Below are 26,066 nucleotides of genomic sequence, written 5' to 3' on the forward strand. Positions count from 1 at the left end.
TATAATACAATTTTATTTTAATCGGTGGTTGGATCATATCATATTATGTAGTCTTATAGTTTTGATTATTTGGATGCATTCGAAGAAACATGCTTAATTAATAACAATTGTATTCTCTCGACATGGATCATATATATATGGTTGATGATTTGATTTTTTTTCCTTCTAAAATTGATAGTCTAAAACGAAAATTTCCAAAATATTTTCAAATTATCTTTACCAATGATATTATTTTTCGATTATATTTTTATTTAACTATTTATCTTGTTGAAAATAAACGAACATTATATTCACATACAAACATTAAAATCATAATATATATATATATATATTTATTCAACTAATTTGATTCTATTCAATTTAATATACATTAATTATTTTAATCTTTAATATATAAATTACAATAAATATGTTTAATATATTTAATATATTAAATATTAATTTCAACACTTTAAATTAAATAATTATTTTTTAAATTTAAATTAATAAAAATATCTCTGTCTATTTTTAAATTTTTATTAATTTTCTTCTAACTCTTTAAAAACTTTAAAAATATAATTAAAAAAATTTGGACGTTAAAATTTATTATATTTTTGTTGGAAAGGCTCATAAATAAAAGAATTTTTACTTTTTATTTAAAATTTTAATATTTAAGAAGAAAAATAAAAATAAATTGTGAGAAGTTTTTATGGTTTTAAAAAAATTAAAAGTAACCGTGAAAATTTAAAAAGTTTTAAAAGTATTTTTGAAATAAAGTATTAATTATTCGATAAAGTTTACGGGTATTTTTATTAATTTAGCCTAATTTAAATATTTTAAATTAAATATATTTTTTTGATTTTAAAATATAATTAAAATCTTTCACATATTATTTATAATTATAAGAAGATCATCTCCACTCTAAATTTCACTAATTTTTTAATAATTAGTTTGTTTATGATTCCCTATAAATTAAGCTAAGCTTATTGTTGATCATGTTATAAGCTCACTATTTGATCAAGTAAATTTTCTCTTGGGATTTGGATGAAGTTTGTTGGTGAAATCGATCATTATTGAGTAATTATTCTCTTAATCTGACCTACGCCAAGAAATCGGATTGAAATGGCTGAAATCTGGAATGACCCGAGTTTGATTGTGTAAATTTGTTGTTTCGATCCTCTCAGTTCTCGCCGAAGTCATTGTTCTTTCCGCGGATTGATTTCATGTAAGAATCTGATGCCATTGTTCAAGTTGGAAATGATTATTGTCGTTGTTGTATAAGGCATTAGCCTAATTGTTACGATTTGTGGTTTTCAGGTAGCGAGTTGCGGGAAAATGGTGGCCTGTTAATGCCGAGTGGTGAAGATTTAAGCAGGTGGAAGCCAGAGAGTGAATGTTGGGTTTCTTCTCAATTTCTCAAACATCGCTTTTCTTCACTCTTCGTTTGTTCTCTTCTAAATAAAGTCGACGCAGTTTTTTTCGTTCTAAATATGAACACATTCATCATTTAAACCCAAGTCTTAAACTATTCTGATATCTCTGTTTATTGTTGATTTCCCATGAACTTTTGTCTGATTTTCAGGGGAAAATCATTAAGCTAACTGCGGAATTAATGGTACTGTCTGTTCATAATCATCAAGTCCTTTAATCCTTATCTTTTCTTTCCAGCATTTGTTGATAAAATGTGAGGATCCCTGTTGCTTGCATTGGATTTGTTATGTTTAAGAACAATAATTCTTCTGGTGATATTTGAAAGTGCTTGAAATTGACCTCAAATGATGTAATAAGGTTGGGAAAATTGAAGTTTCACCGGTTTCTGCTTGTGGAATACTATCATTAGATAGAAATTTTCTATGTTTATCCCCAAACATTAGTCTCTTCTGAGTTAAGAATCAAGAATTTGAATCTGGTTTAGAAGATCTTTGTTGATTTTGAGATGGAGTCTGGTGATGTTGAACAATCCTTGCTTCCCAAGCTGTCCGATTCCAAAAAGAGGAATTCTCTCCAGAGAAGAAAATCGATCCATCATGAAATTTTTTCACGTTCATTAGAACATAACAATCAACCACGAAACGGTGATGAAGTGTCTTATCAGCGTGTGGTTGTTAAACAAGTTAGTTTTAGGAAAGTATTTGTTGTGTTGGCTACTTATTTGGGAGGAGGAACACTTTGTTTCTTCCTTGTTGGAGATCAAATCAATGGCAAGAAAACAAACGGGATTGTTGATGCCATTTACTTTTGTGTTGTGACAATGACCACTGTTGGGTATGGTGATCTTGTTCCTAATAGCATTGGTGCAAAACTACTTGCTTGTGCTTATGTCTTCACTGGAATTACTCTTGGTGGGATGCTTCTTAGCAGGGCGGCTGATTACATTGTCGAAAAGCAGGAAATTCATCTGGTTAAGGCCATTTTCATGAGCAAAAAGATCAGCTCCGGTGAGCTCCTTCGAGAGTCTGTGGCACACAAACTCAAATACAAAATCATTATGACTGGAATCGTCCTTTGGGTTCTCGTCGTTGTCGGTACTCTTTTCTTGATTCTGGTTGAGAAGTTTGAGTTCACAGATGCCTTTTATTGTGTTTGTTCCACAATCACAACTCTAGGCTATGGGGACAAGAGCTTCTCTACAACAACTGGTCGTGTTTTTGCTGTCATTTGGATAATGAGCAGTACCATCTGCTTGGCACAGTTCTTTCTGTACCTCGCCGAATTACGCGCCGAGAGGAGACAGAAATCACTAGTGAATAGGGTTCTCTCCCGAGACCTCACTTTCTCTGATCTCGAAGAAGCAGACCTTGATCATGATAAAGTAGTAAGGTAAGCCTCATTTTCCTTTATATTTCTTCCCCATTGCCCATATCCTAACCATAGTTCTGTTGTTTTATTCAATTCTTGCATGTATCTTGGACTTCTCGACAACCTGATATATCAGTGCTGCTGAATTTGTTGTATATAAACTGAAGGAAATGGGAAAGATCAATCAGGAAGATGTTTCTCCAATACTTGACACTTTTTATAAGCTTGACATTGATCAATCAGGAAACTTAACAGAAGCTGATTTAGTAACTTCATAGTCGTCGGCGTATTGACACCGAACTCATATCAGACAATAGCTCACATAGAGCATCGATGAGGTGATCCTTGCTCCTTAATTTGTCCACTTTCTTAGTAGATATAAACCTCATGTTCATGGCTAACTTTTAACTGATCATTCATCAGAAATTTCCTTTACCCATTTGGATTCAAACAGAATATGTGAAGAATACATGCATTATTGCACTCTGATTCTATTTACAAACCATTTTAGAATTGAATACATGTTGTGTTTATTACACTAAATTCTTTGGTAGTTTCAGCATACAAAGTGAGCAGACATAGATGAATTTCAAGACATCAATGTCTAAATCGACTGACAACCGACGAATGATCTTTTATTGGTACTTGTATTGGTATTCGGCGTATTCAGGCCGTCCTGCTACATAATCTAGGATCCTTTCACCTGCTCTCTCACCATGAACTTCGGTTCCAACTTGGAAACCTCCTCCAAAGGCTGTCATTGCCACCAAAAGTACGGCTGTGGAGAGAAAGAGAGGCCAAAAGAATGCTAGAATACTTAGAAACCGGGGCGCTGCATATACGAACAATGACATAACCACTGAAACTGCTGCTACAACAGTTAGCTGGTCTTTGTGTTGGAGAACCTTTGTTTGAATGACCTGAATGTCCATGGAGAAAGACAGAGAGAGAGAGATAGAGAAATTGGCTGTGAGAGATGATTGTTATGAGTCCTTTTTCTTTTCTTGTAAGATGGTATTTATAAGTGATGAGTTTCAAAAGTTCTCAAACTTTGCTTGGCTGATCAGTTTCTCATCTTGTCACAAGATGCCATAGTTTTGATGTGAAAATACTGAAATGCCCTTGTACAGGTAGCAATATTTTGGTGGGGGAGTTGAAGTAAGAAGGGGGTTAATTAGTCATAAGACAAGAAACAAATGGAAACGTGATGAGATTGTTGTCCATTTGCTTGATTAGTCGGTTACTTTGTCCTCTTAGAACTGATCACTTTTTTTTATTCATATGGATTGCAGGGTATGACGAAGGAAAAGAATGGAATCTTTTCTTTTTCTAATCCTTTGCTCAATCAAAGAACAATTCAGAACAATAAGCAATCCGATTATTCTGCGCTTATATCGACCGAGAAGGATTGGATTAGCAATGGGTTGTTCTCCATTGATGAAAAGCTTCAATTATAATGTGAGTTTTCCTTATTCAATGCTCTTATTATTATTGGTGTTGATAATCTGATCTCTGAAGTTCAGTTTTGGAAGAACTGTTAAGGCTCTAAACCATGTGGCTTGTGAATATTGATGTTGTCGGTGGATAATAATGGGATGAAATGAAATCGGATTTTTAGGGATAAGGACTTTAAAAGAAGGAATTATATTATTAAAAATTGTAATCATAGGATGTTGAGGAATATAGAGTTGTTGGAGAGTAAAAGAATTCTAAAAGGAGATGCTGATTGATGCATTCAACTTTCAAACAAAAATGTTTAATAACTTCATAACTGTGTCTTATAAGCTTCCGGCATATATTTGAGTCATTTTAAAGCATATTATTTTTTAAATATGGATTCTTGAATACATTTTTTGAGACCGAGAATTCTTGTCTTTGTGACTTGGTAGAAAGTATATGATCTTAAATTTTATTAAAAGTTGCTCAAAATGATGTTTTTATCATTCTAAAGTTTACTGTAGCTTCTAAATCAACACTTCTAAATCAACACTTAGCACGAGAGAGATTTTTTATTATTTTAGAGTTCTTTGGCACTTAGTTTTATTACATCTTTTTAACAATCAGAAGATTTCCAATTTATTTATTATCTATTGGTTGCAATCTACTTTGCATTAATATCATAATTTATATTTTTTTCTGATTTTTCAGATAATTTAGGGCTCCTCAGCTTCATCAAATAAGTCTCCTCCTCCAAGTAAACTATTTTCAGAGTAGTTTTTATTTTTTTTGCTTTTCAGAGTAGTTTTTATTTTTATTTTTGCTTTTCAGAGTAGTTTTTATTTTTTGCTATGCATAATTTCTTAAACTAATTAATTTTATTGCCTTTTTAAAAAAAAAAAAAATATTTCAGAACCTATCCTCTATTTTTTATTTTTTATATTTTAGAGTATCCAATTATTTAGAGAGTGCTGGGATTTAATTATCTTTAATTCTATATTAAACTATGTGTTGGGTTTTATGTCCTAAAACTCATAGTTTGTAAACAAAGATATATTCTATTTTCAATAAAGTTATTATTGATGTTTATTCAGTAAAAAATTGTTATTGAATAAAGTGAACTTTACGATCGTTAATCTAAATCCAATAAACTAAGAACACTCTGGCTATAGTATGATTACTTGAACTATATGTAGAGACATAAGAGTGGATCAAGTTCAAGTATATAGTCAAAATGATCTATAGTATAAGGATAAGGCTGAGTACCTTATTCTGGGGACACTATGGATGCGGCCCACTTTTGTATATGATATAAACAATGTGATCACTAAATTGTGCATGTGGAGACATGTGAGTGGGGGCGTCCTATGCAATGAGTATTGCATAAGATCGGACCATGAAGAAAACCACTCTCACTTTATAAAGTCGTTTACTGTTGAGACTGATTTTCTTTTCATTCGATAACCTAGGTAACTCGGTTTTAATCCTGAGCTAACCATGAACTCCTGTTTATTCGGAATTATCCTTAGATTTGCATGGGTGAGAGTGGCTCTAGTTCGCCGACTCAACAGGCCTCCCATTTCAGGGGTAAGACTGGGTGAATGGCTGGGGACGTGGGGTGCAAGACGGAATTCACTCCTACCCACTTTTAGGGATAGAAGAAAGGTAGTTCCCTTAAGCACTGACTCCAGGTCTTGAACAAGGGGCCCCACCCTCTCATTGGCCTGAGAGGGATTCGGTTTACTGGTTGGACCACAAACCAATTGTTTATTAGAGGATCAGTGAGACATAAGGAACAAGAAGTAACTTCAGGGGTAAAACGGTAAATTGACCCAGCTCTAGTTACGAACAACCTGTGAAGGATCGACTTACTAATCATGGTTATATCAGATGGACAGAAATATATCTATAGTGAGGGGAGTGCAACTACTAGGCTATAGTGGAGTGTCCTAGTAGTTAACGAATGTTGGTTAACCAGGTTAATGAGTTTAATCGGTTAATCTTGAATCGTTGGAGCCCATGATCTATAGGTCCATTAGGTCCCTCTGCTAGCTCATATCGGACTAAACCATAGAACAGTGTGACGAGTGAGTTCGAAGTGTTCGAATTCAAATTAGGGAATATGCGTTACATATATACGATATATTTAACCGCAATTTTATTTTATTTACGAAATAAGCGAAAAGAGAGAATCTGAGATATTTAAATAAGATTTAAATATCTTAATCAATTATGTGTCGGAATTGACTGGGATTGGCATTTGAATTAATATTAAATATTAATTAAATAGTTTAATTAATTATTTAATGTTACTTTAATTTGAAATTCATTATTCAAATTAATTGTTGAATTAAAATGAAGAAAGTCAAAATGTTGACTTTCATCTAATTAAAATGAAGAAAGTCAAAATGTTGACTTTCATCTAATGGAAAAATCATGTTAGTGGAATTTTGAGGTGTCAAAATTTGGTTTAACCAAACTTGCATGTTTGCCAAATAAACCCCACAAGTTTGAGTGGAATTTTGAGTGTCAAAATTTGGTTAACTCAAACATGCATGCTTGCCACATAATCCCAAACATTTGAGTGGAATTTTAAGTGTCAAGATTTGGTGATCTCAAGTTTGCATGAACATGCAAACTTGACTCTTTAAATAGAGTGATCATGATACTTGGAAGGGATTCTTCATCTTGATGAAAAACCTCTCACAAGCACTCTCTTTCACGTATACAAAATCCCTCCCAAGTTTAGTCACTCACCGGATTCCACAATCCCGTTCTAAGGCCGGAGAATAGTGGAGAAGACACTAGTGGTGGTTCGAAATCGGTTCGTGAGGCAAAAGGAGTTTGAACTACAAAAGGTTAGTATTTAAACTCATTAAGTTTTAATACTTATGAACATGCTAGTCATTTACAATAATTGATGTTCTAAAAGTGCCTAAGATCCAAATTGCTTCCGCATGTGTTATAGTAACACCATCACTATGTTGGGACGTTCAAATTTTTCATAATCTATCATTGTATTTTGTTCTTATTTTAGAGTATCTAATGGTTTGAAAAGTATTGATATTTAATTATCTTTAGTTTTATGACAATGTTGAACTATGTTAGAACTTTAAAATTCTCCTTTGTTGATAAAGAATTTGTTGATTTGAATGATTCTAGATTGATTTGTGTTTGTTTGTTAACTTTTAATATCTTTTATTTCAGATTTTATTAAATAATTAGGAAGGGGAGATAAATAAAAGTTTTTTTTTTAACCAATTAACCTTTTCTAACAACCCGAAAATAGAGGGTTAGGTTGGTTTGTGAATTTTTTTTATTGGGTTGGGTTAGGGTTTGGACTTCTAAATTAGTCCAAAAAATTCTCTCAACCCAACTCGATTCATGTATACATCTAATTCATAAGTGAGCCTTGTAAGTTTGAGTATTTTGAGGTTTGAAAATGAGTTTTAAATATGAAAATCAAGTTTGTTTTGAGTTTTCAAAATAAAATCCCGAAAAAAAAAGAAAAAATTTCGGGTTTAACGATCGAAGAAGGAAATTAGATATCTCTAAGCTACACAAGTTTCCTTCCTCGACCTACTCTTCTTCCTCCGAGATTACAGACAGCATCGGCCGCCATTTTCGACGCCCTCTACCGGGTCCTCTATAGCTCAACAATCTATATGCAGATTGCATCTTCTTTGCATTTGCCAACAGCAACTTAAACTGTTCCCTAGTAACAACAATTTTCACCTCCCTTGCTCCTCCTCCACTCGAGTACGCTGTCTTCAAGTAAACCAGAAGATTTTCGAGCTCTTTCAAGCATGGAACAACATCGAGAAGAGGGTCGTTGCCTTGTTCAGTTGCGGAATCGACCACTGTAGCTAACTCGGGGGAAAGGTTCTTCGATGGCGAGTGAACGCAAGGCAAGATGATGCAGTTTCCCATTGTGTCAATGAATGGAGAAGGAATGGAAGTCTCATGAATATATATAGCATGTGGGTTTGAAGCCAGAACGTGCCAAGCATAACACTGCTTCACGACCTGTATGAATATATAATAAGACACAGCCAACGACTTCGATGGGGAATTAAAGATCAGAAATAAGAAGACAGTACCATGTTAACTGCACTACCACAGAGTTCTCACTAAGAAATTATAAAAATTTTAAAAGATCAAAGTCAATGCTTTTAATAATATCTTCAACTCTGAAAGAAGCTTTTTAACTCTCGGAAGTCAGAAGAATATCTTGTTAGGAATCACGATTCTCCACAATGGTATGATATTTGTCTACTTTATGCATAAATGCTCGTAGTTTTGATTTTGAATATCCTTATTTGTAAACTCATGATCAACTCCCTCCCAACCATCCTCAACATATCTAAGCCACTTCGTGGTGAAAAATACTCTTTCTTCTTCCCTCCCAATTCCACTCGTTACTTATACCCTACTGCTGTTGTGTAACAAAATTTTACTTATAAACTCATAATCAACCCCTGAATTTTCAATGGCTTCATTGATGTAGCCAACGTAGTTTCACGGTCATGCTTGTCCAAGGAGTGTTGTCTATGGCGCATGTCGAATGTCTCGGTCATGCTTGTCCAAGACGTGTTGTCCATGGTTGCATGTTTGTTCCAAACCCCTTTTACATGCTTTCATCTTAGATAGATCTTTACTATTTCATGTTGTGTCAATATATGACAGTTCACAAAAATCATGTCTACACCCGCCACAGCTAAAATGCTCCAAAATGTACTATAAGGGGTATGACTAGTTGTCACTTCTTCTTACCTTGAGTTATATGCTATTTAGGCCGTGGTGTTCCTTTCTTTGCTTATAGCCATATAACGTTGCTTTCTTCAATTCTTCAATCAAATGTATTCCTCACTCACGTTTTCTAAAACATTTCTCACAAACGTGACCTGAGTCTCAAGCATACACTGACGTTGTCCATGAAGGACAAATTTCTCACGGTTGACTTATTCGCTGGTCTTGTTCCGCTATGGTAAGAATGCAAGTGTGACTCACAACACATAGCATTCCTTTTCCTTCATCTCCTTGTACACAAGGACAGCCTACTCACCGTATCTGGCTCCCCCATAGGCTTGTAAAAGAGAAGCATAAGATGTCCAACTTGGCGAAAGTCCATTTTTAATCATCTCTTTGTAGAGGGCCTTGATCTTCCAAGGTCTTTTAGCCCTACCCATAGCATATATAACCAAGTTTGGCTTGATGCCTATAGCCTTCATTTCTTCATACACAATTCAAGCACCCATCATAGTTCCCAGCCACTTCATGAATTTTAATCAATGTCAAGAATGTTGCAGGATTGATGCGCCAGTTTTCTGTTCTTGCATATGATCATACAAGCGGAAAGCCAAGCCAACATTACCAGCACATCCATAGGCATCAATCATAGCAGAGTTTGTGACATCATCAGGATTGCAATCAAAATTAGGCATCTTCACAAACCACTGAATAGCCTTATTAGACAACGAAAACAACCTAACAGAAGTAATAATTGTAGAAAATGTCAGATTACCAGGCTTAGCTCCTCTGTTAAGCATTTCGTCGAACAGTTTGTCTGCACCCTCCATATCTCGGCACTTCCAAAACACCTTCAGAGTCACGTTAAAAAGAATCGCCTCTTTCCTTGATTTCAACAGTTTCTGAAAGTACCGAAGAGCAAGAACTCCGAAATTCACGAAAGAGAAGCATACCTGGCCTCGTAAGATTGCTCCCGAAGTTTAAAAAGCTCTGGGGGTTCTGGGATTGACACCAACGGAGCTTTTGGACGAGGAACCCGATTTCCTATCGGGATTTTTCGAGATTTCATCATCAGAGGCGCTCGGATTCTGGGTTTCTTGAGAAGCGTATACCCTGTAGCGAGACATTGGTAGTTTGAAGGGATGTTTTCTTTTCTTGTCATTTCAAAATTTGTACCCAGAATCATAGTCTCTTCTCTGAATCAACATGAACATGAACATACACCGTGCAGCTAAAAGTTCTCAAGTGAGAGTACTTGAGTTATTTTCCTATTCATACCTCTTCTAGCAATTTGAACTCCAAGATAAGGACCCTCTATTGATCAAGTAGGTTGTTGTATCTACAACATACAAGAACGACTCAAAATGTCTTTGACAATTTAGCATGAATCTTCATACTCTTTACCTATTCATTTAATGTTACGTTCATTCTGTCAGCAACACTATTTTGTCTTGTACTACGGGAAACTGTCCTCGTTAACCTAATTCTCTCAACTGTGCAAAGTGCTTTGAATTCTAACTTGTTGTACTCTCCTCCATCGTCAGACCTCAAGCATTTGATCTTCAAATCGGTTTGATTTTCAACTTAAGTTTCCCACTTCTTGAAGGTGGCAAACACATCTGACTTGTGTTTCAAGAAATAAATTCATACCTTCCTGCTCAAATAATCCAAGAAGATGTCCTAGAGCTTTGATCCACAAAGTGATTGAACTGGAGATGGTCCCCAAATGTCTCTTATGGACCATTTCCAACCGCACTTCCTTTAATTCTCTGACAACCTTTATGTAGCTAACTCGTTTCTATTTGCCCATAACGCATCTCTCACAAGGACCCATATCAACATATTTTAGGTGTTCTAAAACTTCTTTCGCAACCAACAGCTCCATTCTTTTGACACTCATATGTCCAAGTTTATTGGGCCATAAACTTGAATTTGAAGCACTCTCGCAGTAACAAGTGCCTTTTGAACTACCATTGCTGATAGTTTGATCATTTTTTTTTGTATATGGAAATAGTCAAGGATCTTTTGAACTGAGTTGCTACTCCATAAGTCTATCTTGAGCAAGACGAGGGGACCACACGGTTAGACTTAGTAGTTGGCTATCACATGGAGCCGCTACCCTAGATTCAGTTTGATTTTATGGTCCTGTGGAAGGGTCGTCAGCTAGTCTTAGAGATGATGTTCAGGATTCATAATGTCATAAATATTCTTTTATGAGATTGATTATGATGATGTCGTGCCTTCAATATTTAAGATACTAACGATTCACTTTCTAGACAATGTAAGCTAGCTAAGTAAGAAGAACAAAAAAAAGTTGACCCGCTCTAAAACTCAAATAAACCATCCCAGAGATTTACGGTGCCAATAATAAGTGAACAACTTCCAAACTCAGATTAGGTTTATGACATGCATAAGAACTGCCCCAAAAACTTTGACCTTCCAGAAGCTTATATAGTTGTAAAGTTTGGGCTTGAACTCTCTAATAACTAATTAAGTTATGGATACGATTAGAGCTTACAAATAAGTTATTTACTGAGTATTTTTATTCCCACGAGATATCATCTCTCTTAGCTAAAGGGTTTAGTATCATCCAGGTTTAATCCCGAATAATGTTGAACACAACTCCAATGGTGAGATTAATGAGAATTCACATCAATCCGGTTCGAATTCAGTCTGGTTTTCATTTACTTTTCTACATACGTTGACATCTTAGAGCTTTCGAATTGAGGAATGAGCGTTTTTAACTATCTTAAGTTATTGAAAACTAATAACCAAGATGAACATAATGAAATGAATTATTATTCTGTTACGCCCTTGAAGCCTCAATGCCGAGCTCTATAGTGAGGCCAGGCCACATTGTAATGTAATTAGAACTCCCTTATTATCATAACCATAAGGTGCGCATGGACGTCACTGGCACCATTCACGAGCTGCAACGCCTCACATTACACTGCATCCTGTCGCATTTTCTTCATTTAGATACTCACAGGGGCTGATGTAACAACTCCTCCCTCCGCCATAGCTATCGTAAATAGGCCTTCCAGAAGCGCACCCCTCGCAGCATGAGCGCGGCCTACCGAACCCACTGTAACACGGGCCCCCACCGCGCCCTTCATAGCACTCCCTGCAGCACACCCCCATCGGGTATGCCGGCGGGTACCCTGCAACCGGCACGCATGTGTTCCTTGGTACCGGCTTGGCTTGTACTGGTGGGGGATTCTGGACGACGACCGGCGGAGGATCGACCTTCTTGGGCGGCGCTGGAGGTGGAGGATCGGCCTTCTTGGGCGGCGCCGGAGGATCGACGACCTTTTGAGGAGGCGGTGGGTCGGGCTTTTTCGGCGGAGGAGGATCGATGACCTTCTGGGGCGGAGGTGGGTCGGGCTTTTTCGGCGGAGGAGAATCGGTGACCTTTTGGGGCGGCGGAGGATCGACGGGCTTGGGAATTTCAGGGTCTTGGATTTGAATGCTTTTGATAACCCCACAGCCCTTACAGCAAATTTTATCTCTCAGCTTCTCAGGATTACAACAAACCACTTTGATAATCACAAGGTTTTGTTTCTCATCATAAATCTGGTCTCGAATTTCTGTAGAACAAAACAGAAACTGGGTTTGCGTTCCTTTTTGCAGAAACTAAAAGACAGAGTAGAAGAACAGAGTAGAAGAACAGAGTAGAAGAACAGAGTATAAGAACAGAGTATAAGAACAGAGTACTCACGAGGGAATTTGCAGAGAACTTTCTTGACCTTCTTATAACACCGATGGCACTGCAGGTCCACTTTAAGCATCATGAGCACAACCTTCTGCAAAACCCAACAAACCCATTTTGATAAACTCAACAGAGACATACAAAAACACACACAAAATCAGCAGGANGTACTCTCCTCCATCGTCAGACCTCAAGCATTTGATCTTCAAATCGGTTTGATTTTCAACTTAAGTTTCCCACTTCTTGAAGGTGGCAAACACATCTGACTTGTGTTTCAAGAAATAAATTCATACCTTCCTGCTCAAATAATCCAAGAAGATGTCCTAGAGCTTTGATCCACAAAGTGATTGAACTGGAGATGGTCCCCAAATGTCTCTTATGGACCATTTCCAACCGCACTTCCTTTAATTCTCTGACAACCTTTATGTAGCTAACTCGTTTCTATTTGCCCATAACGCATCTCTCACAAGGACCCATATCAACATATTTTAGGTGTTCTAAAACTTCTTTCGCAACCAACAGCTCCATTCTTTTGACACTCATATGTCCAAGTTTATTGGGCCATAAACTTGAATTTGAAGCACTCTCGCAGTAACAAGTGCCTTTTGAACTACCATTGCTGATAGTTTGATCATTTTTTTTTGTATATGGAAATAGTCAAGGATCTTTTGAACTGAGTTGCTACTCCATAAGTCTATCTTGAGCAAGACGAGGGGACCACACGGTTAGACTTAGTAGTTGGCTATCACATGGAGCCGCTACCCTAGATTCAGTTTGATTTTATGGTCCTGTGGAAGGGTCGTCAGCTAGTCTTAGAGATGATGTTCAGGATTCATAATGTCATAAATATTCTTTTATGAGATTGATTATGATGATGTCGTGCCTTCAATATTTAAGATACTAACGATTCACTTTCTAGACAATGTAAGCTAGCTAAGTAAGAAGAACAAAAAAAAGTTGACCCGCTCTAAAACTCAAATAAACCATCCCAGAGATTTACGGTGCCAATAATAAGTGAACAACTTCCAAACTCAGATTAGGTTTATGACATGCATAAGAACTGCCCCAAAAACTTTGACCTTCCAGAAGCTTATATAGTTGTAAAGTTTGGGCTTGAACTCTCTAATAACTAATTAAGTTATGGATACGATTAGAGCTTACAAATAAGTTATTTACTGAGTATTTTTATTCCCACGAGATATCATCTCTCTTAGCTAAAGGGTTTAGTATCATCCAGGTTTAATCCCGAATAATGTTGAACACAACTCCAATGGTGAGATTAATGAGAATTCACATCAATCCGGTTCGAATTCAGTCTGGTTTTCATTTACTTTTCTACATACGTTGACATCTTAGAGCTTTCGAATTGAGGAATGAGCGTTTTTAACTATCTTAAGTTATTGAAAACTAATAACCAAGATGAACATAATGAAATGAATTATTATTCTGTTACGCCCTTGAAGCCTCAATGCCGAGCTCTATAGTGAGGCCAGGCCACATTGTAATGTAATTAGAACTCCCTTATTATCATAACCATAAGGTGCGCATGGACGTCACTGGCACCATTCACGAGCTGCAACGCCTCACATTACACTGCATCCTGTCGCATTTTCTTCATTTAGATACTCACAGGGGCTGATGTAACAACTCCTCCCTCCGCCATAGCTATCGTAAATAGGCCTTCCAGAAGCGCACCCCTCGCAGCATGAGCGCGGCCTACCGAACCCACTGTAACACGGGCCCCCACCGCGCCCTTCATAGCACTCCCTGCAGCACACCCCCATCGGGTATGCCGGCGGGTACCCTGCAACCGGCACGCATGTGTTCCTTGGTACCGGCTTGGCTTGTACTGGTGGGGGATTCTGGACGACGACCGGCGGAGGATCGACCTTCTTGGGCGGCGCTGGAGGTGGAGGATCGGCCTTCTTGGGCGGCGCCGGAGGATCGACGACCTTTTGAGGAGGCGGTGGGTCGGGCTTTTTTGGCAGAGGAGGATCGATGACCTTCTGGGGCGGAGGTGGGTCGGGCTTTTTCGGCGGAGGAGGATCGATGACCTTCTGGGGCGGAGGTGGGTCGGGCTTTTTCGGCGGAGGAGAATCGGTGACCTTTTGGGGCGGCGGAGGATCGACGGGCTTGGGAATTTCAGGGTCTTGGATTTGAATGCTTTTGATAACCCCACAGCCCTTACAGCAAATTTTATCTCTCAGCTTCTCAGGATTACAACAAACCACTTTGATAATCACAAGGTTTTGTTTCTCATCATAAATCTGGTCTCGAATTTCTGTAGAACAAAACAGAAACTGGGTTTGCGTTCCTTTTTGCAGAAACTAAAAGACAGAGTAGAAGAACAGAGTAGAAGAACAGAGTAGAAGAACAGAGTATAAGAACAGAGTATAAGAACAGAGTACTCACGAGGGAATTTGCAGAGAACTTTCTTGACCTTCTTATAACACCGATGGCACTGCAGGTCCACTTTAAGCATCATGAGCACAACCTTCTGCAAAACCCAACAAACCCATTTTGATAAACTCAACAGAGACATACAAAAACACACACAAAATCAGCAGGAAAGAGGAGTGTGGCGTGAGGAACGAGATGTGATACCTTGGCATCCGNTTAAGTTTCCCACTTCTTGAAGGTGGCAAACACATCTGACTTGTGTTTCAAGAAATAAATTCATACCTTCCTGCTCAAATAATCCAAGAAGATGTCCTAGAGCTTTGATCCACAAAGTGATTGAACTGGAGATGGTCCCCAAATGTCTCTTATGGACCATTTCCAACCGCACTTCCTTTAATTCTCTGACAACCTTTATGTAGCTAACTCGTTTCTATTTGCCCATAACGCATCTCTCACAAGGACCCATATCAACATATTTTAGGTGTTCTAAAACTTCTTTCGCAACCAACAGCTCCATTCTTTTGACACTCATATGTCCAAGTTTATTGGGCCATAAACTTGAATTTGAAGCACTCTCGCAGTAACAAGTGCCTTTTGAACTACCATTGCTGATAGTTTGATCATTTTTTTTTGTATATGGAAATAGTCAAGGATCTTTTGAACTGAGTTGCTACTCCATAAGTCTATCTTGAGCAAGACGAGGGGACCACACGGTTAGACTTAGTAGTTGGCTATCACATGGAGCCGCTACCCTAGATTCAGTTTGATTTTATGGTCCTGTGGAAGGGTCGTCAGCTAGTCTTAGAGATGATGTTCAGGATTCATAATGTCATAAATATTCTTTTATGAGATTGATTATGATGATGTCGTGCCTTCAATATTTAAGATACTAACGATTCACTTTCTAGACAATGTAAGCTAGCTAAGTAAGAAGAACAAAAAAAAGTTGACCCGCTCTAAAACTCAAATAAACCATCCCAGAGATTTACGGTGCCAATAATAAGTGAACAACTTCCAAACTCAGATTAGGTTTATGACATGCATAAGAACTGCCCCAAAAACTTTGACCTTCCAGAAGCTTATATAGTTGTAAAGTTTGGGCTTGAACTCTCTAATAACTAATTAAGTTATGGATACGATTAGAGCTTACAAATAAGTTATTTACTGAGTATTTTTATTCCCACGAGATATCATCTCTCTTAGCTAAAGGGTTTAGTATCATCCAGGTTTAATCCCGAATAATGTTGAACACAACTCCAATGGTGAGATTAATGAGAATTCACATCAATCCGGTTCGAATTCAGTCTGGTTTTCATTTACTTTTCTACATACGTTGACATCTTAGAGCTTTCGAATTGAGGAATGAGCGTTTTTAACTATCTTAAGTTATTGAAAACTAATAACCAAGATGAACATAATGAAATGAATTATTATTCTGTTACGCCCTTGAAGCCTCAATGCCGAGCTCTATAGTGAGGCCAGGCCACATTGTAATGTAATTAGAACTCCCTTATTATCATAACCATAAGGTGCGCATGGACGTCACTGGCACCATTCACGAGCTGCAACGCCTCACATTACACTGCATCCTGTCGCATTTTCTTCATTTAGATACTCACAGGGGCTGATGTAACAACTCCTCCCTCCGCCATAGCTATCGTAAATAGGCCTTCCAGAAGCGCACCCCTCGCAGCATGAGCGCGGCCTACCGAACCCACTGTAACACGGGCCCCCACCGCGCCCTTCATAGCACTCCCTGCAGCACACCCCCATCGGGTATGCCGGCGGGTACCCTGCAACCGGCACGCATGTGTTCCTTGGTACCGGCTTGGCTTGTACTGGTGGGGGATTCTGGACGACGACCGGCGGAGGATCGACCTTCTTGGGCGGCGCTGGAGGTGGAGGATCGGCCTTCTTGGGCGGCGCCGGAGGATCGACGACCTTTTGAGGAGGCGGTGGGTCGGGCTTTTTTGGCAGAGGAGGATCGATGACCTTCTGGGGCGGAGGTGGGTCGGGCTTTTTCGGCGGAGGAGGATCGATGACCTTCTGGGGCGGAGGTGGGTCGGGCTTTTTCGGCGGAGGAGAATCGGTGACCTTTTGGGGCGGCGGAGGATCGACGGGCTTGGGAATTTCAGGGTCTTGGATTTGAATGCTTTTGATAACCCCACAGCCCTTACAGCAAATTTTATCTCTCAGCTTCTCAGGATTACAACAAACCACTTTGATAATCACAAGGTTTTGTTTCTCATCATAAATCTGGTCTCGAATTTCTGTAGAACAAAACAGAAACTGGGTTTGCGTTCCTTTTTGCAGAAACTAAAAGACAGAGTAGAAGAACAGAGTAGAAGAACAGAGTAGAAGAACAGAGTATAAGAACAGAGTATAAGAACAGAGTACTCACGAGGGAATTTGCAGAGAACTTTCTTGACCTTCTTATAACACCGATGGCACTGCAGGTCCACTTTAAGCATCATGAGCACAACCTTCTGCAAAACCCAACAAACCCATTTTGATAAACTCAACAGAGACATACAAAAACACACACAAAATCAGCAGGAAAGAGGAGTGTGGCGTGAGGAACGAGATGTGATACCTTGGCATCCGCCATGGATGAGTTTGCTGATTGGAAGAAAGTTCAGAAAAAGGGATGAAGGGAAAAGGAAGGGGTAGAAGCAGAGGAGACAGGGGAGTTGGCAATGGTAGTCGGAGAAAGAGCAATAAGACCCCAACACGTAACCATCTGTAGTTCTCGAGTTTGGTCGGCCTTTTTGTAACCCTATTTTCGAGTGGATCAATTTTTATGGTTTGGGTCTAATAGTTCCAACGATGGAAGTGATTTTAGGGTTAGTGTAATTACACTTTACACACACATGTGATCCACTATGATATCCCTTTTTCATTACTGATTAGCCAACCAACAAAAAGATGCCCAAAACAAACTTGTAACTCAAGCAACTTTTAGGAACATTTTCTTCCCTTTTTTTTTTTTGATAAGTTCCTTTAAGGTTTGTAGGTGGTTCATGAATTTCGTAGTTGGTAAAAGTTTTCGTGGCTTGAGATATAAGTTTTCTCAAATGTAGAAGTTTCTATAGGTTAAGTGTAACAGCTCAAGCCTATTGCCGGTAGATATTGTCTTATTTGAGTTTTCTATTTCAGTGCTTTTCTTCAAAGTTAATAAAAAGCGTTTTTTAGGGAGACGTTTTCACACCTTTATAGAATGTTACGTTCCCCTCTTCACTTGATGTGAGATCTCATTATCCACCACCTTTCGGGGCTCAGCGTCTTCGCTGGCATTCGTTATCTCACAATATTGAATGCACAAGTTTTCTTCTCCTAATGATAAATGGTTATAGACTACTAACGTGACAAATCCAGTCTATCTCTATTACCCAATATGAGATTCATTGATATGAGCGACTAAGAGCATGTGATCACGAGATTCAACCTTTGCCAAACATAATACACAATCCATAAGATAGATGAATCTCATCTATATAGCTTGTTGTATAATCTCTCTCGAATTTTCAACGAACCTATATAGGAATGTTTTGGGATATTACCTCCCAAACCGTAATAGCATATACCACAGTACTAATAAACTACGAGGACCTTGAACTTTCCATGCACTACCCACAAAAAACGAGTTTGAATGATTAGACAGCCAGAGAACCTTATCCTCCTCATTTAGATCAAACAAAGTACACTAAATTATAGAGTTTCAAGTCACCGAGAATTTTGTGGTTTAGGTATGAATATAACAATAAGCATCATCGATAGCCATTTGATTATACTAGGAGACAATAAGGGTCTCCTAGAAGTCAAGAATTTACCCAAACTGAGGCATCTACGCTTAGAGAAAAAACGTTCATCGAGAGGAAGATCGAGTTCATATAGATCACCCACATGTCTTGTGTTCAATTATACGTTGACCAACTTGATTGAAGCCTATGTCTAAATTATTAGAGTATATAAAGTAGAAAGTTGTGTTGACTTTTAATCCAAAATTAATTGAAAAAGAAAAGGAAAAAAGTCAAAGATATATTGAATTTGGTATTAAATTAGAATAATAAAGGATGGCCCACCTAGTACAACATTGGAACCGCACACGATTCCTCCACCTTTAATAATACTTAAAAAATACACTTGAAATTAATTTTTTTTTTTTTTTAATTACAAAGGAGAAAGCCGATTGACACAAAGACGAACTAACATTCTAGAACGACCCTCTTTGTGACCGTGCAGCTCTAAAACGCTCTCTGCCTCGATTAGCAACCTGTAAACACCTGAACAAAAGGAGGAAAAAGGGGTGAATATAAAAATATTCTGTAAACAACCTTCTTGTATGCTCTCATCTTATCCTTAACCTTGTAATTATTCATAGGCTTATCCCTCGGTCTATGCCTGCACTTCAACTAACGCACACTCATACTGCTAGAGCCACGGAGGGAAAGAAGCTCAATATCATGGTGTACATAGATATTATAATGTACACATCTGTACTCATCATAATGGAGAAGTATCTTAATACACATAACATACAAAAATGCATGAGCTCCCCATAGTCGTGGCATAACAGTGTCTCATAATACTAATTACAATTAATTAGTCACAACAATCGCTAATTTATCCTTAAAATTTGTAGAAATATATGATTTGAAATGTAATTGTTAGATGAACACGACTCTCCACAATGGTATGATATTGTCCATTTTGGTATAAGCTCTCATGGCTTTGCTTTGGGCTTCCCTAAAAGTAGGGAAGGGAGATAGTATTCCTAGATTATAAACCCATGATCATTCCCTAGATTAGCCGACGTGGGACTTTGATCCCACATCCAGCCGGGTGGGTCAGTTGTTTGTTTGGGCCTGCATGGATGCAGCAATTAGGCATGGGTTTGGGCTCGCTTTGGGGCTTTCCTCTTCAAAGCTTTTGTTTAAGTTCAATTGGAGTTGTAACCAAATATATTATAGAAATTAATGACCGAAACCAAAGTAGCTCTAATTTTAATTAAATGAAGCTAAATTTTAAAATAAAATAAGATAAATTTGATACCTTAACAAACCCAATATATTCGGTATTAAAATATTTAATTTTGGACCTAATAAATCCTTAATAAATTTTATTTTTTTTAAATTAATTGATTAATTACATTTAAATTTCAATTTCAATTGTGTATAGTAATTTTTACAAATTTAAAAAATGTTTTAAACTAATTTTGAAAGTGTCCTTAATTTTATCCTATTTAAGATTATTCTAAAAGAATTTAACTTATTATTTATTTTATAATTTTAAACTATAAAAAATGATATTGATAATTAAAAAAAAAAAAGTTTAATCATTTCAAAATTATTATCAAATATCCTCCAAATTAAATCAAATCTCAATTTTTATTTATTATTATTATTTTTTGTGTGAAATCCTAATAAAATTTTAGAGGGAAAAAAAAATTAAATAAAGTTAAACGTTAAAAAGATTTACTTCAAATCATCCATTTTTTTTAGAGACGAACAACTCTTTGTCTCCATAAATAATTTCCTATTTGAAGAGCAGGAGAAAAACATATAGGAGAATGATATAGTATTACGAGGGTCGATAGAAGTTTCAATAACGAAAGCCTTAGGATACCTGTAATCTATATGTCTAAGATTCGTTAATAAATTTGAGAGAAAACAAAATAAGTACGAGAATGTCGTAAAAACATGTTACTGAATTCTCTTTAAAAAATCTCGGCCATTATCGACGCTTATTTGCAGCCATTTTTTTGGAACTTTTGTAAGGTATATTCCATTGGAATCCAAATTCCAAGCCACACATTACATTAGGAGGAGGAGGGCAAAGGGCATATTGAGAGTTTGTGGTTTGCCACTCATAGTGCTCATCACCCTCATCATTGTGGACCTCTCTTTGCCACTGCCTGCGTTGCCTTGGATATATGCCTCTCTCCCTTTTGTTCCTAAATGTGCCCAAACACACCCTATGGAGATAGAGAGACCCCAACTCCATTGCACCACTCAGCTCGAGATGCCTCTCTCTATTATACGTGTGTATCATTCAAGTCTTCCAACAACACGATAACAAGGAATACCCAGTCGATAACGAAACATGAAACTATTATGTTGCAACAGATGTACGAGAAACAGTTAAGAGTAATGATTAGATTTTACGAACTGAGGTCTTTAGTGACAAGCTTGTGTGTGAATCGATAAGTCTAACATCTTCATAAGTTGGGGACGATCTAAGCTCCTTGTAGTGGCCGTTTTTGGTAAAATGTCATTTTGTAGGATAAGTGGCCATAAAAAAAACCCACAATTTCTGACATGTAAGGACACAAAGGTCTTGTAATTGTGATAACTGATCATCCCAAACACTTTGTACGACCTCTCATCATCTAAGTTCAAAAAGACGAGCCCGAAGATATTTTTGAACTCCAAATATTAATATGTCTTTCAAGGAGCCCAAGGACCATTACTCATAGTTGGGATGTGACATGTCTCAATCAAACCAAGGTTCGACCTATAAAGAAAAAGTAAGTGGAACTCGATGGAAAATGGAGCTGCCATTGGCGAATCGACTGCTTTATGCTTCAATTCAGTGACTATTTGCTGTAAAAAGAACAAGTTCGTAGTTTTCATACAACAACTTATTAGCTTTGGTCACTATCAAGACTTTGTATAGACTAGAAATGTTAGGAAACATGTGGTTTGGTACCAAGTGTTTAGTCAAATGGCATTTCAATCATACCCACTCTCTTCATTCACGCCCACTTTCCCCTTGAGCGATCTTTCAAAAATCTTTCTCGGGTCGAGTTTTCGTAGATTTCTTTTTAAATTGAGAGAAAAAAAATCTCGATTTCTTACCGTACTTAATTTGTTAAGAAGAATGATAAAACTAATAATTTATTATGATTCAAAATTTTATCTAGATGAACAAATATACGATCATGAATCAACACGAAGATTTCTAGCGAGAGGAAAGGAACATGTTATGTGTAAGTTAAGAAGGTCGATATACAAAGTTAAGCAAAATTACTGACAATGTTTTCTTAATTTTAATGATACCATCGTATCTTTTAGATCATGTTATGAGGTAAAGAATTGGTTTCGGGATACATTGAATGGATTATGCCAATAGAATGATGTATGACAATGATGAACCTAGGATATGGACATGACACCAATAAAACCTTTAGCCAATGTTCCTCCTTGAATTTTCTCTCTCCTATTCTTTGTGTTCATCTTGATCGAGTGTATGTGTTGCTGTGCGATTCTAACAACTGGTATTAGCGTGAGGCGAGATTTACCACGATCTGTGAAGATGAAAAGTTCAAAGATTGGAATTGAGAAGTTTAATGAATCCGATTTCGGTTTCTGGAAGATGCAAATTGAAGATTATTTGTACTAGAAAGATCTTCACGAACCCCTGTTCGGGGTGAAGCCGAATACAATGACCACGGAGCAGTAGAAGCTCAAGGATCGTTAGGCCTTAGGGTTGATCCGGTTGACGAAACGTGGTGTTCAACATCACTAAGGAGAAGACAATGTCAGATCTATTGAAGGCACTGTCGAATATGTACGAAAAATCGTCGGCTATGAACAAGGTATATTTGATACGGAGGCTGATCAATCTACAAATGTTTGAAGGTGGATATGTTGCTGGTCATATAAATGAACTTAATATGATTGTAAGTCAATTGAGTTTGGTGGACATTAATTTCGAAGATGAAATTAAAGCATTGATTTTGGTGTCCGTGTCGTGGGATGCTGTTGTTGCCGCGATCAATAGTTCCCGAGGATCTGAGAAACTGAAGTTCGATGAAATTCGAGATGTAGTTCTCAACAAAAATATTCGCAAACGAGAAACTGGAGATTCATCTGGTAGTGCTCTCAGTGTTGACCAAAGGAGAAGAAGTAAATCGAATGACCCAAACAAAGATCGATCAAAATCAAAGAACCGTAAAAATTTTCTAAATAGACCAAACGTAATGTGTTGGAGTTGTGGAGAAAAATGTCATTTTCGGAAAGATTGTACAAGACCAAAGAGGAAACAGAATCACAAATAAAAGAGCTATTCCGAAATTTCAAGTCTAAAAATTTCGAGAAGACGTATCTTGCCGACACCAAAGCCTTGGAGATGGAAGGAAAGGGGATGTTTGCATAAAAATTCACGCAGGAAATCAGTGGACATTAAAGGATGTCAGATATATTCCTCATCTCAAGAAGAACCTGATATATATTGATCATTTAGATAGCACAGGTTATGCAACAAAGTTTGGAAAGAGTTCGTGGAAGGTTGTGAAAGATGCTATGGTGGTAGCACGTGACACAAAATCTAGAATCTTACACCACTGCTGAGTGTATGAACATGATTGTTATTGCTGAGAGTGCTCCAAATTCAATTCTATGGCATAATAGACTTGGACATATGAGCGTCAAAGAAATAAAGATGTTGGTTGCGAAATAATTTTAGAAGGTCTAAAATCTGTTGATATGAGTCCTTGTGAGAACTACGTTATGAGCAAACAGAAACAAGTTAGCTTCACAAATACTGCTAAAGAACTGAAGAAAGTGCGGTTGGAAATGGTCATTCAGACATTTAGGGACCATCTCCAGTTCCATCCCTTGGCGCATCAAAGTTCTATATCACTTTCATTGATGATTTTAGTCACCTTCAGACATGTTTATTTCCTGAAACACAAGTTAAACATGTTTGTCCCCTTCAAGAAGTGGAAAGCTAAAGTTGAAAATCAGATCGGTTTGAAGATCAAATGCTTGAGGTCTGACAATGGAGGAGGGTAAGACAAGTAAGAATTCAAGGCATTTTGTGTAGCTGAGGGAATTCCATTAATGAGAACAGCTCCTAGTAAAGCAAGACAAAATGATGTTGCTGAAAGGATAAACAGAACAATGAATGAGCGGACAAAGAGTATGAAGATTCATTCTGGATTACCAAAGAAAATATGTGTCAATGCTGTAAATTCAATAGCCTACTTGATCAATAGAGGATTGTCAGTACCCTTAGAGTTCAAGTTGATAGAAGAAGTATGGATAGAAAAGAACTCAAGTACTCTCACTTGAGAACTTTTGGTTGTACTGCGTATGTTCGTGTTGATCTAGAGAAGAGTGACATAGATAAGAAATAGAGAAAATCCGAACACTAGGGATGATGGAACGATGACGTCATCAATTTCAACGGTCAATAAAGTCAACCAATTTATAAAACAAAGCCACGTGGATCCCACTGGAACTATCTTTACCGCACAGAACACTCTCCTAACACGAGCCTCATATCCATCTGGCAACCACCCTGTCAGAACATAACGGTGACGTTTCTTCATTAATTACGGTCGAACGGTAATCCCATTGGATTTGCGGACGGCGTCAAAGCGCTGTTTGGGTGACGTCAGAAAAAGCTGAAACAACGTGTGTCCGAGGTGGAGGGGTCGAACGGAAGGCGCGTGTGTACTAACGAGAGAGCGCGTGGGGAACGCGACTTTGGATGTGTTATTCACGCCATTAATGGATGGTTATTATTATTATTATTATTTTTTTTTATTACAATAATTTTAAACTTTTACTATTATTGAATTCAATGTTTCCATTTTATTATTTAAGATTTTGGATTAGCTCGAGATCGTGCTCGTGGATTCGGTTTGACGGGTTATGACATATTTTAAACTCAATTCAATTGTTCGGGATGTAAATTTTTTTTAACTCTAACAACCTTCGTTAAATAACGAACCCAACTCATTTATTAATTCTTTTTAATAAAAAAATAAAATGTTACGGATCAAAGATCTATTTATTTATTTATAAATATTTAATTAAAATTTAAAATTTAATTTAAATATATATTTTTAAAAATTACTCTCCAAATTATTTCAAAATTAATTATAAGAAGGTAGGAGAAAAAAAAAAAAAAAAAAAAGATGTTTGTATATAATATATATTAAATACTAATTTTGATCAGTAAATTTTAAGACAAACACGTCAACGTTTAATTCTAAGGTTTTGAAGTGTTTCTATATATGGTAGATATCGAGACGTGACGAAGACATTGATAGAATGTTTGGAATATGATGGGTTGATTACAAAATGGGAGCTGGGTTGCACCAAAGATATGTTCCTACTTTTGGAGGTTCTTCATCCTCGAGGCCATTTGAATTTGATAAAACATTCTTGTTTTTGGCATCAATTTTATTGATATTTTTTATTTCCAAATCTCGAAAAGTGCCTCAACTTTTCAATATTCCAACCACGTCACTTCCATCCGTGATTTAATTATAATTAATTTAGACCGAGAAAGGAAAAACGCTAAAGAGTACCCATATAATATGGTACCTAATAAGAATAGTAATATGGTGTCGAACCACACGCTACTATTCTATGGAAAGTTGCTGAATTTCTATGTAACAACCCAAGCTCATCGCTAGGCAAATATTGTCCGTTTACCTTTGATAGAGAGAGGTTCTCACACCATTATTAGGTATGCAGTGTCATTAGTGCATCGCCGACTATAATATCATTTGTAACAGTACAAGCTTAATACTAATAGATATTTTGTTCACCTTGGTCCAACAGCCCAAGCACTGTGCTAGCGAGGACACTGAAACTCCAAGATGGGGTGAATTGTGAGATCCCACGTCGATTGGAGAGGAGAATGAAACATTCTTTAGAAGGGTGTGGAAACCTCTCCATAGTAGACGCGTTTTTTAAAACTGTGAAACTAATAGCGATACATAGCTAACCAAAGTGAAAAAAAATCTACTAGCGATGGGCTTGGGTAGTTATAAATGGTATCAGAGCCAGACACTAAGTAGTGTGCCAGTGAGGTGTTGGACTCCTAAGCGGGTGGATTGTGAGATCCCACGTCAGATGGAAAGGGGAACAAAACATTCTTTATAAGGGTGGGGAAAGCTCTCCCGAAACTGGATTTTAAAATCGTGAGGTCGAAGATGATAATTAATATATATAAAAAAAAAAAAAAAAAAAAAAAG

At 37.2% G+C, this 26,066-nt stretch overlaps 4 protein-coding genes across 8 annotated transcripts; 1 reads left to right on the forward strand and 3 right to left on the reverse strand.

The window, feature by feature from the left end:
* The first annotated feature begins 976 nt into the window (after positions 1–976).
* On the forward strand, positions 977–5,057 carry LOC111802012 (two-pore potassium channel 1-like). 4 transcript variants are annotated; one of them, XR_002816220.1, is made up of 5 exons: positions 977–1,204; positions 1,297–2,799; positions 2,915–3,116; positions 4,071–4,236; positions 4,927–5,057. XR_002816220.1 is itself a non-coding variant. In XM_023686270.1 (3 exons), exons 2-3 carry the CDS (start codon positions 1,916–1,918, stop codon positions 3,054–3,056), a joined length of 1,026 nt encoding a protein of 341 aa, XP_023542038.1. In that variant the 5' UTR covers positions 977–1,204; positions 1,297–1,915; the 3' UTR covers positions 3,057–3,295. The 4 variants fall into 4 exon arrangements, 1 of the variants encoding a protein (XP_023542038.1); XR_002816221.1 differs by lacking the exons at positions 4,071–4,236; positions 4,927–5,057 and adding an exon at positions 3,339–3,828 and having other exon boundaries at positions 1,297–2,500; positions 2,672–2,799; XR_002816219.1 differs by lacking the exons at positions 4,071–4,236; positions 4,927–5,057 and adding an exon at positions 3,339–3,828.
* Positions 5,058–7,501: 2,444 nt separating this feature from the next.
* Positions 7,502–10,320, reverse strand: LOC111802317. Its single transcript, XM_023686636.1, has 3 exons — positions 9,918–10,320; positions 9,740–9,815; positions 7,502–8,241 (listed from the first exon to the last, which is right to left on the reverse strand). The coding sequence occupies exons 1-3, from the start codon at positions 10,148–10,150 to the stop codon at positions 7,795–7,797; spliced, it is 756 nt and encodes a 251-aa protein (XP_023542404.1). The 5' UTR covers positions 10,151–10,320; the 3' UTR covers positions 7,502–7,794.
* A 1,300-nt stretch (positions 10,321–11,620) lies between these two features.
* LOC111802686 (leucine-rich repeat extensin-like protein 3) lies at positions 11,621–12,829 on the reverse strand. Its single transcript, XM_023687143.1, has 2 exons — positions 12,683–12,829; positions 11,621–12,551 (listed from the first exon to the last, which is right to left on the reverse strand). The coding sequence occupies exons 1-2, from the start codon at positions 12,810–12,812 to the stop codon at positions 11,905–11,907; spliced, it is 777 nt and encodes a 258-aa protein (XP_023542911.1). The 5' UTR covers positions 12,813–12,829; the 3' UTR covers positions 11,621–11,904.
* Positions 12,830–13,972: 1,143 nt separating this feature from the next.
* On the reverse strand, positions 13,973–18,059 carry LOC111802685 (protein PYRICULARIA ORYZAE RESISTANCE 21-like). Of its 2 annotated transcripts, XM_023687142.1 has the most exons (4): positions 17,667–18,059; positions 17,475–17,559; positions 17,170–17,343; positions 13,973–14,804 (listed from the first exon to the last, which is right to left on the reverse strand). In XM_023687142.1, the coding sequence occupies exons 1-4, from the start codon at positions 17,679–17,681 to the stop codon at positions 14,257–14,259; spliced, it is 822 nt and encodes a 273-aa protein (XP_023542910.1). In that variant the 5' UTR covers positions 17,682–18,059; the 3' UTR covers positions 13,973–14,256. The 2 variants fall into 2 exon arrangements, with proteins under 2 accessions (XP_023542910.1, XP_023542909.1); XM_023687141.1 differs by lacking the exons at positions 17,170–17,343; positions 17,475–17,559; positions 17,667–18,059 and adding an exon at positions 15,086–15,266 and having other exon boundaries at positions 13,973–14,954.
* Between the last annotated feature and the right edge of the window lie 8,007 nt (positions 18,060–26,066).

This window comes from Cucurbita pepo, chromosome LG09 (genome assembly GCF_002806865.2).
Source record: "Cucurbita pepo subsp. pepo cultivar mu-cu-16 chromosome LG09, ASM280686v2, whole genome shotgun sequence".
Classification (NCBI taxonomy): domain Eukaryota; kingdom Viridiplantae; phylum Streptophyta; class Magnoliopsida; order Cucurbitales; family Cucurbitaceae; genus Cucurbita; species Cucurbita pepo.